Raw genomic sequence first — 14,972 nt, forward strand, 5'->3', positions numbered from 1 at the left:
GCAAGAATCCTGCTAAGTCAGTGTAGCCAGAATGCCCTACCTTGGTATCTGATGGGGGTCCTCAACCTTCAGCATCCCTCAGTTATGTCTAATCACCTTGGCCTGCCTTCAGTAAGAATCTTCTCTTACCACTGATGCTTTTTAAATATATATATATATATATATATATATATATATATATATATATATATATTGATTTCAGAGAGAAATGGAGAGGGGAGAGAGAGAGAGATAGAAACAGCAATGATGAGAATCATTGATCGGGTGCCTCCTGCACGCCCCCTACTGGGGATTGAGCCCGCAACCTGGGCATGTGTCCTTGACCGGAATCAAACCCAGGACCCTTCAGTTCGCAGGCTGATGCTCCATCCGCTGAGCCAAACCAGCTAGGGTACCACTCATGCTTTTAATTCCACCCCTCCCCACTCTCTCTGTGTGTCTGTCTGTCTCAGTCTCACAGGCTGGCCTCCTCTGCAGGATTGGCTTCAGCCTACAGATTTTTGGGGAGTAAACTGGACATTTTACCTCTGACTATCTTCCCTTACCTCTGACCTCTTGTCATGTCTAAACAAGCCTATTGAAGCCAAGGAGATGCTGGCTTCCCCCCTTGAGTAGAACTCAGGTGAGTGAACAGTCCTTTTGTTGCAATATTCTCTACCTGAAAGAGCAACCGCACCATTCTCTCCCTCGGGGTGCACTGCTTTTCTTCAGAGCTTTGTCTCCACCTGCATCCCCCTGCATCATCTTATGGCTCTGTGTGCGCCAGACACAGCCCAGACATGTGTTGTTGTGTTTTGTTTATTTGAAACAGGATTTAAAACCATTTTAAGTCTACATTTAGAATTGAGAGTTTTCACCTAAACATGGAGACATCTGGCTTCTGGGGAACAATCTGATTGGCTGGCAGCATGGGGTCTACATCCCCCACTACTTCCTGTGTCCCTGACACAGAGGCCTGTGTCAGCAACCATCTGTCATCATGCTGGCACCGCTGTGGGGTGTGTTTTTTTTGTTGGTTTGTTTGCTTGTTTTATTTTTAAGTATGTTTTTATTGATTGAAGAGAGAGGGAGAGAAACATTGATGTGACTTGTTCAAATTACCCCTTTCCACACCCTCCTGGAGCAGACAGAATGGCAGGCCTCCTGGTTGGACTTGGGCACCAGTTCTCTACACAGCTGCATGCCTTGGTAGTCCCAGCAACACACCCATAACCAGGGGTAGTTCATTCTAAGATCCCGACTTTCCTGAGAAGCGGCCTGGTGCTGTAAGGAGAAACTGAGGCACATATGGGCCTGCTTTCTCCAGGTCCCACAAGGCTGTGGGGGCCGAGGGCAGTCCAGAAACCTGTCATCTGCCCTTAAAGATGCCTCCCACTCAGGGAGGTGGTAGTCTACAGAAATCAGTCATGGGCAACCCAGTGTCTGGTTCTGCCTGGTGCCCTCACAATAAAAACTGGGTACCGGATGTAGCGGGACAGGGGACAAAACATGAGAATGGAGAGTCTCTGAAGTTAAGGGGGCTGACGCCCTGGCTGATGTGTCTCCGTGGTTAGAGCGTCCTCCCACCCACCGAAGGTTCAATGGTTCGATTATCGGTCAGGAAAATACCCAGTTTGTGGGTTCCATCCCTTGTTAGGGCACCTATGGGAGGCAACCAATTGATGTTTCTCTCTCTCTCCCCCTCTCCCTCCTCCTCCTCCTCCTCCTTCTTCTTCTTCTCCTTCTTCTCTCTCTCTCTCACTCATCAATAAAAAAAAAAATCCTTGAATGAGGATTTAAAAAAATTAAGGGGTCAAACTAGGATAGATGTCTGGCTTCCAACCTCACTGAACTTCTCTGTGCCTCCGATTTCTCATCTATGAAATAGGGGTAACCCTACCTACCTCCTAGGGTTGTTTCAAAGAGGAATCGGGTTAATAATAGGAAAGCCCTTAGAACAGAGCCTGACTATCTTCCCTTACCTCTGACCTCTTGTCATGTCTAAACAAGCCTATTGAAGCCAAGGAGATGCTGGCTTCCCCGCTTGAGTACAAAGTACTATATAAGTAAAAAAGTAACTTCTCAAGGTCCCCTCCACAGTGGGAGGGTAGGTATGGAAGGGAGACGGGGAAATGGCCCAGGTGCGGAGCCTCCAAGCACCAGCCTGTACTCACTGAAGGTGCGGGGTGGGGGGGCACTAATTACACACAATGCTGACCGCGGGCTCACCTATGCGTCGTCCCCACACGCACAGCGGTTCAGCCAGGGGTTCCAGAACTACATTATCCAAAATGCATCTCGCGCGCCCGCCTGCGTGGCCTCCTGCCAACGCCTGACAGTCTCTCCGCAAATGGTGCGAGGATGACGTAACCCACAACACCGCCCAAAGACCCGCCTATCCAAACTAATTACTGATCTTGACAGCCAGCTCGGCCAATCGCGCGAGGACTACGTTACGCCCCGCCCAAAGCTTCCCGTGGACCTGCCCACGCTGCCTCGTCCCCCAGCTGGACAGCTCATTCAGCCAATGCCCGCGCCGCTCTGCTGCGTCCTGCAGTCGGGGTCCTCTACCTCCCACCCGCGGCCCGAGCCAGCCAGCCCGTCGAGCCCCCAACGCCCGCGCTCCCGCTCCCGTCCCGCACACCGAACATTCCAGGGTCCACAGTGCAGCGGGTGAGTCCGAGGGCGCGGGGTCCCGACTCTAACTGCCATCCCGCGGCCCGACCCAGCACCCTGGTTTGGGCTCCGGCCTCGGCCACCGCTCACTTTCCGAGACCTGGGCAGTCCGCCCGGAGTCCCACCCTCGCAGGGCCCTGGGGCCGGAGGGACCCCGGTGGTGACTGTCCACTCGGGGTACTCGGCGGGGCTCGTGGAGGGACTCACCGCGCCCGGACCCCGAGTCAGGTTGAGACTGAATCTGCGTCCTCCTGGGCAGCGGGGACTCTGGTTCCCACCCTATTTCCAAAGGGACCCCGTCAGCTGTAATGTAATGAAAACTCAGCGTAATGTAATGAAAACTCAGCGTTCCTCCACCTCTGACCTGTCCCAGGCTCCGCGCTAAACTTCCCGAACATCCCGTGTAGTTCCCTCAGCAACCTGTGTGTGGATGATGTCACCATCTTTTCTTTTCAGAGGAGGAAACTCAGGCCTAGGGAGGTTAAGCAGTTTGCCCCGGAACTAGCAGGGAGTTAGTAGCAGAGATAAGTTGATCGATTTCAACCCTTTCTTTTTGCCAAAGAGGGTGGGTTAGTTGTTGTAAATGGTTCCCCCCACGTCCCGCGTGGTTCAGGGTTCAGGATCTGGAAGAGGAGCCGCACACAAATGAAAGAGAAGAGACAAGAGATAAATTGGAAATATTGGGGGGGCCAGGCGGGTAAGTCCAACTCAAGGGGAAGGACTTCCGCTGGTGCTCAGGCCGCACCAACCATTTATTGGTTTGGGATCCACCCATAGTATAGCCCTTAGGCAGGCAAGTTCCAGTAACACACAGACTATCTTATCAATAAGGATTTACATGACTATCTGGTGGGGAAGTTGCTTCAGCTACCATTGTCTGGACTAACAGAGGTGGTGCACAGCTCTGACCTTTGCTAGGGCTTCAAAGGTCACCAGCCTTCCGGGTTCTCTGTCTACACTTCTCTGCTAGTGAAGACAATAGGCGGTTTCCCACAGTTAGTACTGGACCCAGGGCAGGGGCTTATGGGTGCAGACGCTTATCCAGCCCCAGTGCACCCCAGATGACGTTATCTTCTGTCCACAGAGTCCGGAAGAAACACCTGCCCAGTGGCTGGCCAGGGGTTCAGGGAGAGACAGATTTGATCCCCGAGGCCTGAGAAGGAGCAAGGCCCACTGGGAACATGGCGACTGCCCCCGGCCTCCAGCCCGAAGCACCCCTGGAGGAGGATGAGATCCTGATTGTGAAGGTGGAGGAGGACTTCCACTGGGAAGAGGAGCCCTCCCTGAAGATGGAAGACCCCAGCCCTGAGACCTTCCGCCAGCTCTTCCGGCTCTTCTGCTACCAGGAGGTGGCCGGCCCTCGGGAGGCCCTGAGCCGCCTCTGGGAGCTCTGCTGCCGCTGGCTGCGGCCGGAGCTGCGCACCAAGGAGCAGATCCTGGAGCTGCTGGTGCTAGAGCAGTTCCTGATGGTGCTGCCCGGGGAGATCCAGGCCTGGGTGCGGGAGCGGCAGCCGGAGAGCGGTGAGGAGGCCGTGGTCCTCGTGGAAGGGCTTCAGCGGGAGCCCAGGAAACAGAGGGTGAGGTGGGGGGCCTTCTGGCCCTGAGGTGAGGAAAGGGGCTCTGTGTCCTCAGGGCCCTGCTGCTGAGGTCTGCACTTGGAGATTCCTTGGGTTCTGGAGCTGTGGCCAGCTGGGGTCATGGGGAGAACCAGACGTTTTGAATGGAAGAAGTCAGCTATAAAGTTTCTCATCCTTGGCCAAGGGGTATCCACCTGTTGATATAGCTCCCCTAGCCCCGTGGTCGGCAAACTGCGGCTCTCGAGCCACATGTGGCTCTTTGGCCTCTTGAGTGTGGCTCTTCCTAAGCCTTAGGAGTACCCTAATTAAGTTAATAACAATGTACCTACCTATATAGTTTAAGTTTAAAAAATTTGGCTCTCAAAAGAAATTTCAATCGTTGTACTGTTGATATTTGGCTCTGTTGACTGAGTTTGCCAACCACTGCCCCAGCCCTTTCTAAGCTAGTGTGAATTGGTTTGTTAATCCTGGGCCAGGCACAGGTCGCACACCTTCCAAGGCATGACCTTGGGAGTTGAAGAGATCCCAACAGGGGGAGGTGCTCATGGCTGGTGGGTGCCCTGATCAGCGCCCCCAGATGTTCCCCAATCTCTCTAGAGCTACATTGTCCAACAGCCCCATGTGACTTTTAAAATTAAATAAAATTAAAAACGTAATTCCTAAGTCACACCAGCCACATTTCAAGTGCCCAGTCGTCCCACGTGGGTAGTGACTGCTGTACTGGACAGTGTGGCTATGGGACACTTCCATCATCATGGGAAGTTCTATAGACAGCGAAACCCTAGAGCACATGCCAGCTCCTCCTAACCAGATCTGGGGAGTGGGAAGTCTCTTACAAATTTCTCCTGCTTTTAGTCACTAAACTCCTTAAATGAAAAAAAAATTAAAAGGCCACCTCACCTTTTTAAATTCTTTTTTTCAGTGCCATGCCCAGATTAGATGGTTGGCAAATGCTGACAGGTCACTCTCTTCCTGTGGCAGTGCCATTGCCCACACACTGCTGTTCAGCAGGACAGACACATTCCCCCCAAACCTGACCACAATGTGCGTTGAGTGCAGTCAGCAAATCCTGCTATCATGGTGACTAATAAGAACTCGGGATGCCCTCCCCACCCCTCCAGCCTGGTTTTGGGGGTTCCTGCATGGCTGCCCTCTGTCACTGTGTACCCTGGAATCTCTAGGACCGTCTCCTGTCAGAGGTGTGGAATGTTGGATGAGAGGGAGCATGAGATGGGTTCCCCAGCTGTCTTAGCAGTTCCCCGGGGAATGTTTCTTATCTCAAATGCTATTGCAGAGCTCAGTAAACTGCGACTCAAGTTTGTTCAATTAGCCTTCTCTGGAATAAGGAATTAGATGATCCCAGAGCACCTGCAAATGATTTTAAAACCCTTCTGGCCCAGGGTTTGTTGAGAGCACCAAGAAACAAGGGTAGGAGTGTGACAGGGACCCCAATGCAGTGTGACAGGGAGAGACGAGTCCCATTCAGGAGCAGACCAGGCCTCCTTGTGTCCCAGCCAGGAGCCTGCCCTCTTCCCAGCTCACATTCTCCCTGGGTGTTGGTGGAGGTAGGGCTGTGTGTGGCACGTGGAGGGCCAAGGGCACAATGACGAGGCCACCTTGGTGGTGAGGGTGGCCAGGGGTGCCCGATGAGGGGTTGGAGACCTTGTGGGTCTCCCCCTGACCTGGGAGCTGGTTGCGCTCTCCATCCGTGTGCAGGGCCCGGAGGGACTCTCTGATCATGCAGTGCCCCACCAGATCGGGGAACAGTCTTTGAAACGTCAGGCAGAGGCCCAGCCAAAGGAGTTGTCCCTGGAGGAAGGAGCTCGGGACTCCAGCCAGCAGCCCCCAGCCCAGCTAAGCCGCAGACAAAAAAGAAACCCTGAACTCCGGCCAAAGTGGGGTGAGTAGCCGCCCTCAAGGAACGCATCCCTTCAGGAGTGGGAGGCAAAGGGAAGAGAGCGTTGGGGGAGGTTGAGGCCTGTGTGCATGTGGCTCCTGGTGGGGAGCTGAGCACAGGTGGGGAGCTGCTGGACCTGCCCTGGCCTTCATTGCTGTGCCCACAGGTGGGCTGTTGTGGACTTCACTGGCCACTGCTCTTTCCCCAGGCCCAGTTACCTCCCCGCACCAGGAGATGGCAGCACCAGCCACATCCCTCCTTGCAGCCTGGTCCCAGGTGAGTGGTGGTCATTCCTGGTCTGCAGCATCCCCATGGAGACACTTCTCTCCCATGGCCAGGACTGTGGGTTTCCGAGGCACTTCCCCCTGAAATGACCTTTGCCTACTGGGAGGTATCTTGCTCTTTCTCAGATGCCACCCGAGTATTAGGTGTGTTTGTAGGAGTCTGGGGTCCAATGGTGAGCTTGGGCAATCGCTCAAACCCAACTAGGTGTTAGAATCTCTTGGGACTCTAGGTAAAAATAAAGATTCCTCGCCCTAGCTGGTTTGGCTCAGTGGATAGAGTGTCAGCCTGTGGACTGAAGAGTCCCAGGTTCGATTCCGGTCAAGGGCATGTACCTAAGTTGCTGGTTGTGGGCACATTCCCAGTAGGGGGTGTGCAGGAGGCAGCTGATCGATGTTTCTAACTCTCTATCCCTCTCTCTTCCTCTCTGTAAAAAAAAATCAATAAAATGTTAAAAAAAAAAAAAGATTCCTCTCCTAGCCACGGCCTGGAATAGTTTTTTATACTTGTTTAAATAAAAGTTTATTGAAATACAATTCATATACTTACATTTCATCTATTTAAAGTATACAACGTTTCGTACATTTACAGAGTTATGCAATCACCACAATCAATTTTAGAACATTTTCACCACCTGCCCAAAATTCCCCACACCCCTTAGTGGCCACTCCCCATTGCCCCTCCCCGAGCAACCACTGATCCTCTTTCTGTTTCTGGATTTGTCTCTTCTGGACCTTGTAAGCTTGGGTTTTATTTATGTTATTTATTTACTTTTGCTTGAGTTTTAATCATGTTCCCTAGGTCAGTCTGGTGCTAGATTTGGGAACCACTGGCATAGAGCCGTCCTGAAGTCCTCAAGTCACCCCATTTGGGTCCCGGGGCTGGCTTGAGTTGAGGTAGGGCATGCTAACCCATGTCTCCAAGGAGCATGGGCCCCTGGCTGAGCACACAGTGGATCCGGCTGCTGCGCACAGCGAATCTGTCCACACTGTGCTGCCCTGCAGCAACAGGACAGAGCATGATGGCAATAGTGTCTTCCCAAAGAGCAGGATGCTGCCGTGTCTGTGAGCTGAGGTTGGGAGGAGAGGTGTGTGACAGCTTGTGGGGAGGGAAAAAGTGGTGGGAGGCAAGCAGGACCCACCATTGTGACGTGAGTGGAAGGGAAAGGTCAGCTCACCAGGTTGGCCCAGCCTGTAGGACTGAGTGGGCTGTGTCCTTGCAGGTACCAGTGACCTTGGAGGACATGGCCGTGTACCTGTCCCAGAAGGAGTGGGGGTGTCTGGACCCAGCTCAGCAGGACCGAAGTCGGGACATGCTGCCAGAGAGTGAAGGTAACATGTGGGGAGACCCTGGCTGCTAACCATTAGGAACCATGATGTCTGGTGTGGGCCAGTCCTAGGGGGACGGAGGCTCTTTGCCTCATGTTGGATGTAGCTGGCCTGGCATTTCCCCCGGTGTATGTTTCCTTCAGGACCCAAGACCCAGGCCACCTCCCTGCTCACACCTTCCCTGGCTCCCTACTGCCTACAGGAGTCAGTCTAGAAGTTCTCAAACTGTAGTGGCCTGAGGAATCATGGGAAGCATCGCCGGCCCCATGCCCAGGGGTTGGTTTAGTAGGCCAGGTGTGCTCTCTGGCAATTTTGCTTGGTATCCAGCTGCATACAGCCTGCAAAGCTAGGTTTGCTGGTGTCTTGTCAGTGGCCCAGCTGCGGTGGGGGTAGTGTGGTGGCTCACCCACATCCCAGGCAGATGCCCAGAGCTGTCCTGAGTTCCTTCTTTCATTCCTGCACCCATTCAATTGGTCCAGTTTCCCTTCAGCCTCTGTGCTGCCCTCAGCCCCCATGGGTAGAGCTGTTCCTGGCAAGGCCTTGGCCATCAATGGCCTCTCCTTACCAGCGCCCCGGCTCCCCACTCAACACTGTCTCTTCTCTTTCCACTTGTCTTGCCAATTCTGTCACCCACTTATTCCCTAAAAGGTTTTGTTTTTTTTTAAATATATTTTATTGATTTTTTACAGAGAGGAAGGGAGAGAGATAGAGAGTCAGAAACATCAATGAGAGAGAAACATCGATCAGCCGCCTCCTGCACATCTCCCACCGGGGATGTGCCCGCAACCCAGGTACATGCCCTTGACTGGAATCGAACCTGGGACCCTTCAGTCCGCAGGCCGACGCTCTATCCACTGAGCCAAACCGGTTTCGGCCTTAAAATGTTTTCTAAAGGAGTTGAGATGCTGCTTTGTATCAGTTGGAGTTCTCCAGAGAAACAGAGCTAATAGGATGTGTATGTGTAAAGAGATATATTTTAAGGAATTGGCTCACATGATTATGGAGGCTGGCAAGTCCAAAATCTGTATGGCAAGCCAGCAGGCTGGAAATCTAGGCAAGATTTCTATGCTGCAGTCTTGAGGCAGAATTCCTTCTCTGGAAAACCTCAGGATTTGCTCTTATGGTCTTCACCTGATTAGACGAGGCCCACCTCCAGTTAGGAGGGTGATCTGCTTTACTTACAGTCACTTGATTTGTAAATGTTAATCACATCTACATAATACCTCCAACAGCGGCATCTACATTGGCATTTAAACCAAACAACAACATAGCCGTAATCATTACATACTTTCCTTTACATCCTCATTTTTTTCAAACTAAGAACCGGTGGACTGAATGAAAATGAACCTTTCCACTGCCTCATAGAAGGAGAACACTAATTTTCTGTGCACACTATTGCTGGACCATTGCCCCATGCTCTCTGTTCCGTTTCTCCCCCACTTAGTTGTAATTCTTGGCCACTTAGTCTCTATTGTGATGAAACTCCAGACTCCTCCAGGGTGTCAGGGTTTCCCTCCCAGAGCCAGTGAAAGCCTTGAGCCCTGTTTCCCCACTTCCTCTCCCTCAGAGGAAACAGTCTGCACAGAAGCAAAACCTCTGTCTTTCAGAGCATCTCACTTTTCTATAGATTCTTCTGATGCCCGTTTGCCCTCATGAGGAAAGGATTTGCGGTCCCCTGGTTCTAATACAGCCCACACTCACATCCTCCCTTCTCTTGTCCTGTAAGCATGACGCCCCAGGCCCTACCTGACTGCCTAACAGGGGTGAGGAGAAGGCCTGTGGGACCCAGATCTTGCTGCCTTGCGACCTAGGGATGTCTCTAGTAGTGCCAGCTCAGGTGGCAAGGAGGCGGGGTCAGCAAGAAGGAAACAGAAGTCCCAGGTTAGCTTCTGTCTTCTCCTGGGGTTTAAACCATGGTGATTGTGTTTGTGTAGTTCAAACCCAAGGGCTAGAGGAGGAGTCAGCAGACTTTCTTTTTTTTTTTTAAATATATACTTTCATTGATTTCAGAGAGGAAGGGAGAGGGGGAGAGAGAGAGAGAGATGAAAACATTAATGATGAGAGAGAATCATTGACTGGCTGCCTCCTGCACCCCCCCCCCCGCCCCCCCGGGGATTGAGCCCTCAACCCAGGCATGTGCCCTTGACCGGAATTGAACCCAGGACCCTTCAGTCCACAGACCAATGCTCTATCCACTGAGCCAAACCGGCCAGGGCAGCAGACCTTTTCTGTAAAGGGACAAATAATAAATTGTTCAGGTTTGTGGGCCATACAGTCTCTGCCATCTTGGCATGAAAGCGGCCACAAAAGAACAGAAAACTTTATTTTCAGAGATAGGCACTGCCTCTGGGTCCAGGTGTGCTGACCCCTGTCCAAGGGAAAAGCAAGGGGAGATAGTGACCTTGAGAAAGGTTTGGGCTCCAGCAGAAATCCTCAGTGGAGAAGGAGAGTTATACCGGATCAGTCTGGGACTCTATACTGCCCGCAGGAGCAAAAGTGAAACTAGTTCCCAAGGGAGAGATGAGGTCAAGGAGCCAGGCCAAGCGTGAGCCGGATCAGAGAGCCCCGGAGTGTCACACTGTCAGCATTTATTCTCTTGAACCTACACCTGGGGGTGGAATTGCTGGGTCATGTGACTATGTAACCTTTTGAAGAATCGCCAGACTCAATTCCTTTTTAAAAATTCTCACAACAGCTTTAACCAGTTTGGTTCAGTGGATAGAGCATCGGCCTGCGGACCAAAGGGTCCCAGGTTCGATTCCAGTCAAGGTCATGTACCTCAGTTGCAGACTCATCCCTGGCCTGGGCCCTGGTCAGGGCTCGTGCAGGAGGCAACCAATCGATGTGTTCTCTCTGTCTTACCCTCTCTCTCCCACTCTCCCTAAAAATCAATGGGAAAAATATCCTCAGGTGAGGATTAACAAAACAAACAAACAAATCTCACAACAGACCTGTGAGGTGGTGGTTACATCTTAATTGTACACATGTGAGAATTGAGGCTCAGTAAATGTGAGCTGAAGCCCATGTTTGGCTTCTGGGTCTTAGAGTGGACACATCTCAGGGTGACAGAAGGTTCTGTCCCTCCTTGTCGGGTCAGTGTGTGCCCACTGTGAGCTTTTCAGGGGGTTCTGCTTGAAGCCATCTGCTCCCCAACCCCAACCCCCTCGCCCTGGTGCCCCAGCATGCCTCATGCTCAGGTGGGGTTTGCCTTATGTCTCAGACAAGGAAGCAGAATAAAGAACTTGCCCAAAGTCACACAACCTGGAGGGATAGAGCCAGGGTTCGTTCCAGGGTCCTTTATTCTGTGCTTGTGTCACCACGGTGGTCACTCTTATACTTGGGTCTGCAGAGGGTTCAAGGGCTGCCCCCAAGTACACAAGCGGGAGGCTGAGGATCTGGGTCACCAGGCCTTCTGGTCCTGCTCCAAACAGAACAACCTAGAGCAGGGTCTCTCTCCCTGCGCACTACTGACATGAGGGCTGGGTCGTTTTCTGTTGTGGGGCCATCAGTGTACCAGAGACTATACATCAGCATCCTTGGCCTCCACTCACTAGATGCCAGTTGCAACACTCCAGGCCCTAAACATAACCACTAAGACGTCTCCAGACATTGTCAAGTGTTGCCTGAGGTGCACCACTGCCCTGGCCTACAGGTTACGAGCCCAGACTCCAGAGACAGACTACGGGCCCTCTTAACTTACCAGCTAAGTGACTCTGGTAAGTTCCCTAATTTCCCTGTGCCTCAGTTTCTTTCTTTTTTTAAAATATATATTTTATTGATTTTGTACAGAGAAGAAGGGAGAGGAAGAGGGGAGAGAGTTAGAAACATCGATGAGAGAGAGAAATATCAATCAGCTGCCTCCTGCTGCACACCCCCTACTGGGGATGTGCCGCAACCAAGGTACATGCCCTTGACCGGAATCGAACCTGGGACCTTTCAGTCTGCAGGTCGATGCTCTATCCCACTGAGCCAAACCGGGTAGGGCTTGCCTCAGTTTCTTTGTCCATAAAACGGGACAGTAACAGCACCCACCTCATGGGCATTACAAGGATTAAACAAGTTGCTGTGTGTTTATAACAGCCTCTGGCCGTGGCGTTAGCACCTCACATCAGGGTCTGACTGACATGCTCCGTGTTTTGAGGGGGATTTGAAGAGCATTGCTCTCCATTTTCCTCAGAAGGGCTGCCCACTCAGCCTTTGCCTTCTTTCAGAAGCTCCCCTCCTCAGGAACTCTGCTTTCTCTGTCTCAGGCCGTGGAATGCAGTTTAAGGATGAAGAGGACACACAGATGAGAACAGAATGGGACCGAGTGCTGTCGGCTCGGTGCAGGGGTCCCAGCTCCCCATTCCTAGGTCACAAACTGGCCCCCGTCAGGGGGTTGACCAAATCTGAGCAACTTCTGGAAAGAGGGGGGCCCTCCAGGGTGGCAAAGCCATACACGTGCCCCGAATGCGGCAAAAGCTTTAGCAAGACGTCCCACTTGACCAAGCACCAGCGCATACACACCGGCGAGCGACCGTACCAGTGTCCGGTGTGTGGGAAGGGCTTCAGCGACCGCTCCAACTTCAGCACCCACCAGCGGGTCCACACGGGCGAGAAGCCCTACCAGTGTGCCGAGTGTGGGAAGCGCTTCAGCCAGAGCTCCAGCCTGGTCATCCACCGCCGGACACACACCGGGGAGCGGCCCTATGTGTGTGCCGAGTGTGGGAAACGCTTCAGCAACAGCTCACACTTCAGCGCCCACCGCAGGACGCACACAGGCGAGAAGCCCTACACATGCCCGGCCTGTGGCCAGGGCTTCTGCCGGGGCACCGATCTCCACAAACACCAGCGGACCCACAATGGGGAGAAGCATCCACATAGCTATTCCAAGGGGGTGTAGCCACTACCCAGACCCTCGAGGCTCCAGGAGTTCCCAGGGCCAAAGCCTGACTACATGCTCAGTTCATGAAGCTGCCAGAGCCACTACCCAGAACCAGAAACGCTGATCTTAAGGCACCTTCACATGGACTCTGCTCCCCTGGGCCTGGTGTGAGGACACAGCAGGGGACATTTCAGGTGGAATGCTGGGCACAGGGTCCGGTGTATTCGGTTCTAGGGCTGCTGAATAAATGACCACACGCTGGCCGGCTTACAACAACCGGAATTAATCTGTCGGTCCTGGTGTCTACAGCACTGGTTTCCTCTGGAGGCTCTGGTAGAGAATCCTGTGCCTCTTCCACTTCCCCTGTGGCCCACAGACCCTGATGTTCCTGGGCTTGTGGCAGCATCACTCTGTGGCTGCGTCTGTCATCACACAGCCTTCTCCCTGTGTCCTCTCCTCTTCTAAGGATATAGTCATTGTATTTACTGGCCCCCCTGAATGACCTCATCTTAACTAATTACATCTACAATGTCCCTATTTCCAAATAAGGTCACATTCTGAGGTTCTGGTTGGACTAGAATTTGAGGGACACTTTCTAACCACTGCAGGGGAAGCTGCAATGGCTGCAGTGGCTTATGGCATTACATACCCCAGCCTTCCCCTCCAACCTTGCTACACTTTCTAAATGTAGGTGGTGGGGGTTTTTCCTACATTCCAGTGGTGTCAACGAGGAAATGGGGTGCCTGACTCGTGTGGCTAAGTGGCTGAGCATTGACCTATGAACCAGGAGGCCTCAGTTTGATTCCCGGACAGGGCACATGCCCAGGTGTGGGCTCAATCCCCCGGTAGAGGTCATGCAGGAGGCAGCCAATCGATGATTCTCATCATTTATGTTTCTCTCTCTCCCCCTCTCCCTTTCTGAAATCAATAAAATTTTTAAAAAGGGAGTTGGGGTGATTTGGGTGTTACCTTTGAAGATCCACAGTTTTGTAGGATGGATGCCTGACTCCATCTCCAGACCTCCCCAACCCATGAGGAAGCCTGGGGGTTTGACTGGCCTTGCCATCCTCCCAGGGTAAGGGGCCAGGGCTGCCTCTGCACCAGCCCCAAGTGGCCGTGTTCCAGGATACAGGCCAGTCTTGGTTGCCCTACTTTGTCTGAGGCAGACATGCCTCTTTATATCCACGGTCTCCTGAGTGGCTGAGGGAAGAGGTATAGAGTCCTTGTCCAGTTTAGTCATCTCTGGAGTCATGGGGCAGCTGCTGAAGTCACTGGTTCTGGAATATTTTATCCAGAAGTGTGACTGTTCCTTATTGCTGGGTGGCGTTGGCCCTCATGCCAGTTCTTGATGCTCCACTGTTTTGTCACTTAATTGCTGTATATATTTTCACCTTTCTACACAACCCAGGTTCCATGGCATGTGACAGTTCTCCCTTAATAAATTGTCAGTCCTCCTCCCAGCCCCATTGTGCTCTGTCCTGCATATTTGCTGGAGAATGGGGTCACCTAGCTTAAAGATGGTTTTTACCTTCTAGGCCAGCTTCCAGAGCTCTCGTAGGACAAGTATACCCAGCCAGATCTAGCTGGTCCAACACTGCCAACAACCCGCCCCCCACATACACACAGCCAAGAGCCCCAGCTCAGTTCTCTCAGGTCCCGCCTGGTGCCGGAGGAGGCTATCCTCTTCCTGGTCTGATGGGCCCATCATGTGCCTGTTCCATGATATGGAACATGCAGTGCTATGATGTAGGACTTTTCATTAGTCTTCTTTTATAGACGGGGAAACTGAAGCCACGAGACCTCTAAGAACCTTATCCAAGTGGCGGAACAGGCTTTCAATCCAGGTGTAAACTCCCACTGCCTCATCCTCCCAGCTTACTTTGACAGAATAATTCAAAGTTGAACTTGGAACAAAGTTTCTTTTCTATTACTGTGAAACATCCTAAATGAACTTACTGGCATTAAAAGGGGTAGAGATGGGGAAAATGGGGTTAAAGGAAAAAAATGGCCTTTGCTCTTGACAGCTAGGCTGGCAGCACAGGTGGAGGTGTGCAGCACTGAGGCTGCCCCGTCCTGTGTGTGCTCCAGAACTGAGGGTGTGGGGCCTCCACAGGTGGGACAGGGCTTGGGGACCCCAGATGACAGTAGCCTGCCACCTTCCCTGCAGGAATGTCTCCTTGGGGGCTCCCATGGCCTTGTGGAAGCCCCTGTTGCATCTGGCTTCTAATGAAAATGCCCTTCATTGTTGTGAGTGGGGGCTGGTTGTGGGAACCCTGTGGCCAGATCAATAGTGTTTGTGGCCCTGATCGTGACTTCCTGTGGCTGGCTGAGGCCCTGCAGGGCCTGTCTTGCCTGGTGCAGAGCTAAAT

The 14,972-nt window shown here is 52.5% G+C and overlaps 1 protein-coding gene across 2 annotated transcripts; it reads left to right on the forward strand.

Moving 5' to 3' along the window:
- Window positions 1-2,511: 2,511 nt before the first annotated feature.
- ZNF500 (zinc finger protein 500) lies at window positions 2,512-13,985 on the forward strand. 2 transcript variants are annotated; one of them, XM_070413062.1, is made up of 6 exons: window positions 2,512-2,652; window positions 3,740-4,232; window positions 5,949-6,132; window positions 6,338-6,405; window positions 7,634-7,742; window positions 11,990-13,985. In XM_070413062.1, exons 2-6 carry the CDS (start codon window positions 3,837-3,839, stop codon window positions 12,619-12,621), a joined length of 1,389 nt encoding a protein of 462 aa, XP_070269163.1. In that variant the 5' UTR covers window positions 2,512-2,652; window positions 3,740-3,836; the 3' UTR covers window positions 12,622-13,985. The 2 variants fall into 2 exon arrangements, with proteins under 2 accessions (XP_070269163.1, XP_070269164.1); XM_070413063.1 differs by having other exon boundaries at window positions 5,988-6,132.
- Window positions 13,986-14,972: the final 987 nt, after the last annotated feature.

This window comes from Myotis yumanensis, unplaced genomic scaffold (genome assembly GCF_028538775.1).
Source record: "Myotis yumanensis isolate MYYU_CA2020_CCGP unplaced genomic scaffold, mMyoYum1.0.hap1 SCAF_4, whole genome shotgun sequence".
Taxonomy (NCBI): Eukaryota; Metazoa; Chordata; class Mammalia; order Chiroptera; family Vespertilionidae; genus Myotis; species Myotis yumanensis.

What these genes read in the sequence shown, in the direction of transcription:
- ZNF500 (XM_070413062.1), top strand. Translation starts at nt 3,837, where the DNA reads ATGGCGACTGCCCCCGGCCTCCAGCCCGAAGCACCCCTGGAGGAGGAT. An exon ending in GGGAGCCCAGGAAACAGAGG is followed by an intron (nt 4,233 to 5,948) that starts GTGAGGTGGGGG and finishes ATCCGTGTGCAG; the next exon opens with GGCCCGGAGGGACTCTCTGA. An exon ending in TGAACTCCGGCCAAAGTGGG is followed by an intron (nt 6,133 to 6,337) that starts GTGAGTAGCCGC and finishes CTCTTTCCCCAG; the next exon opens with GCCCAGTTACCTCCCCGCAC.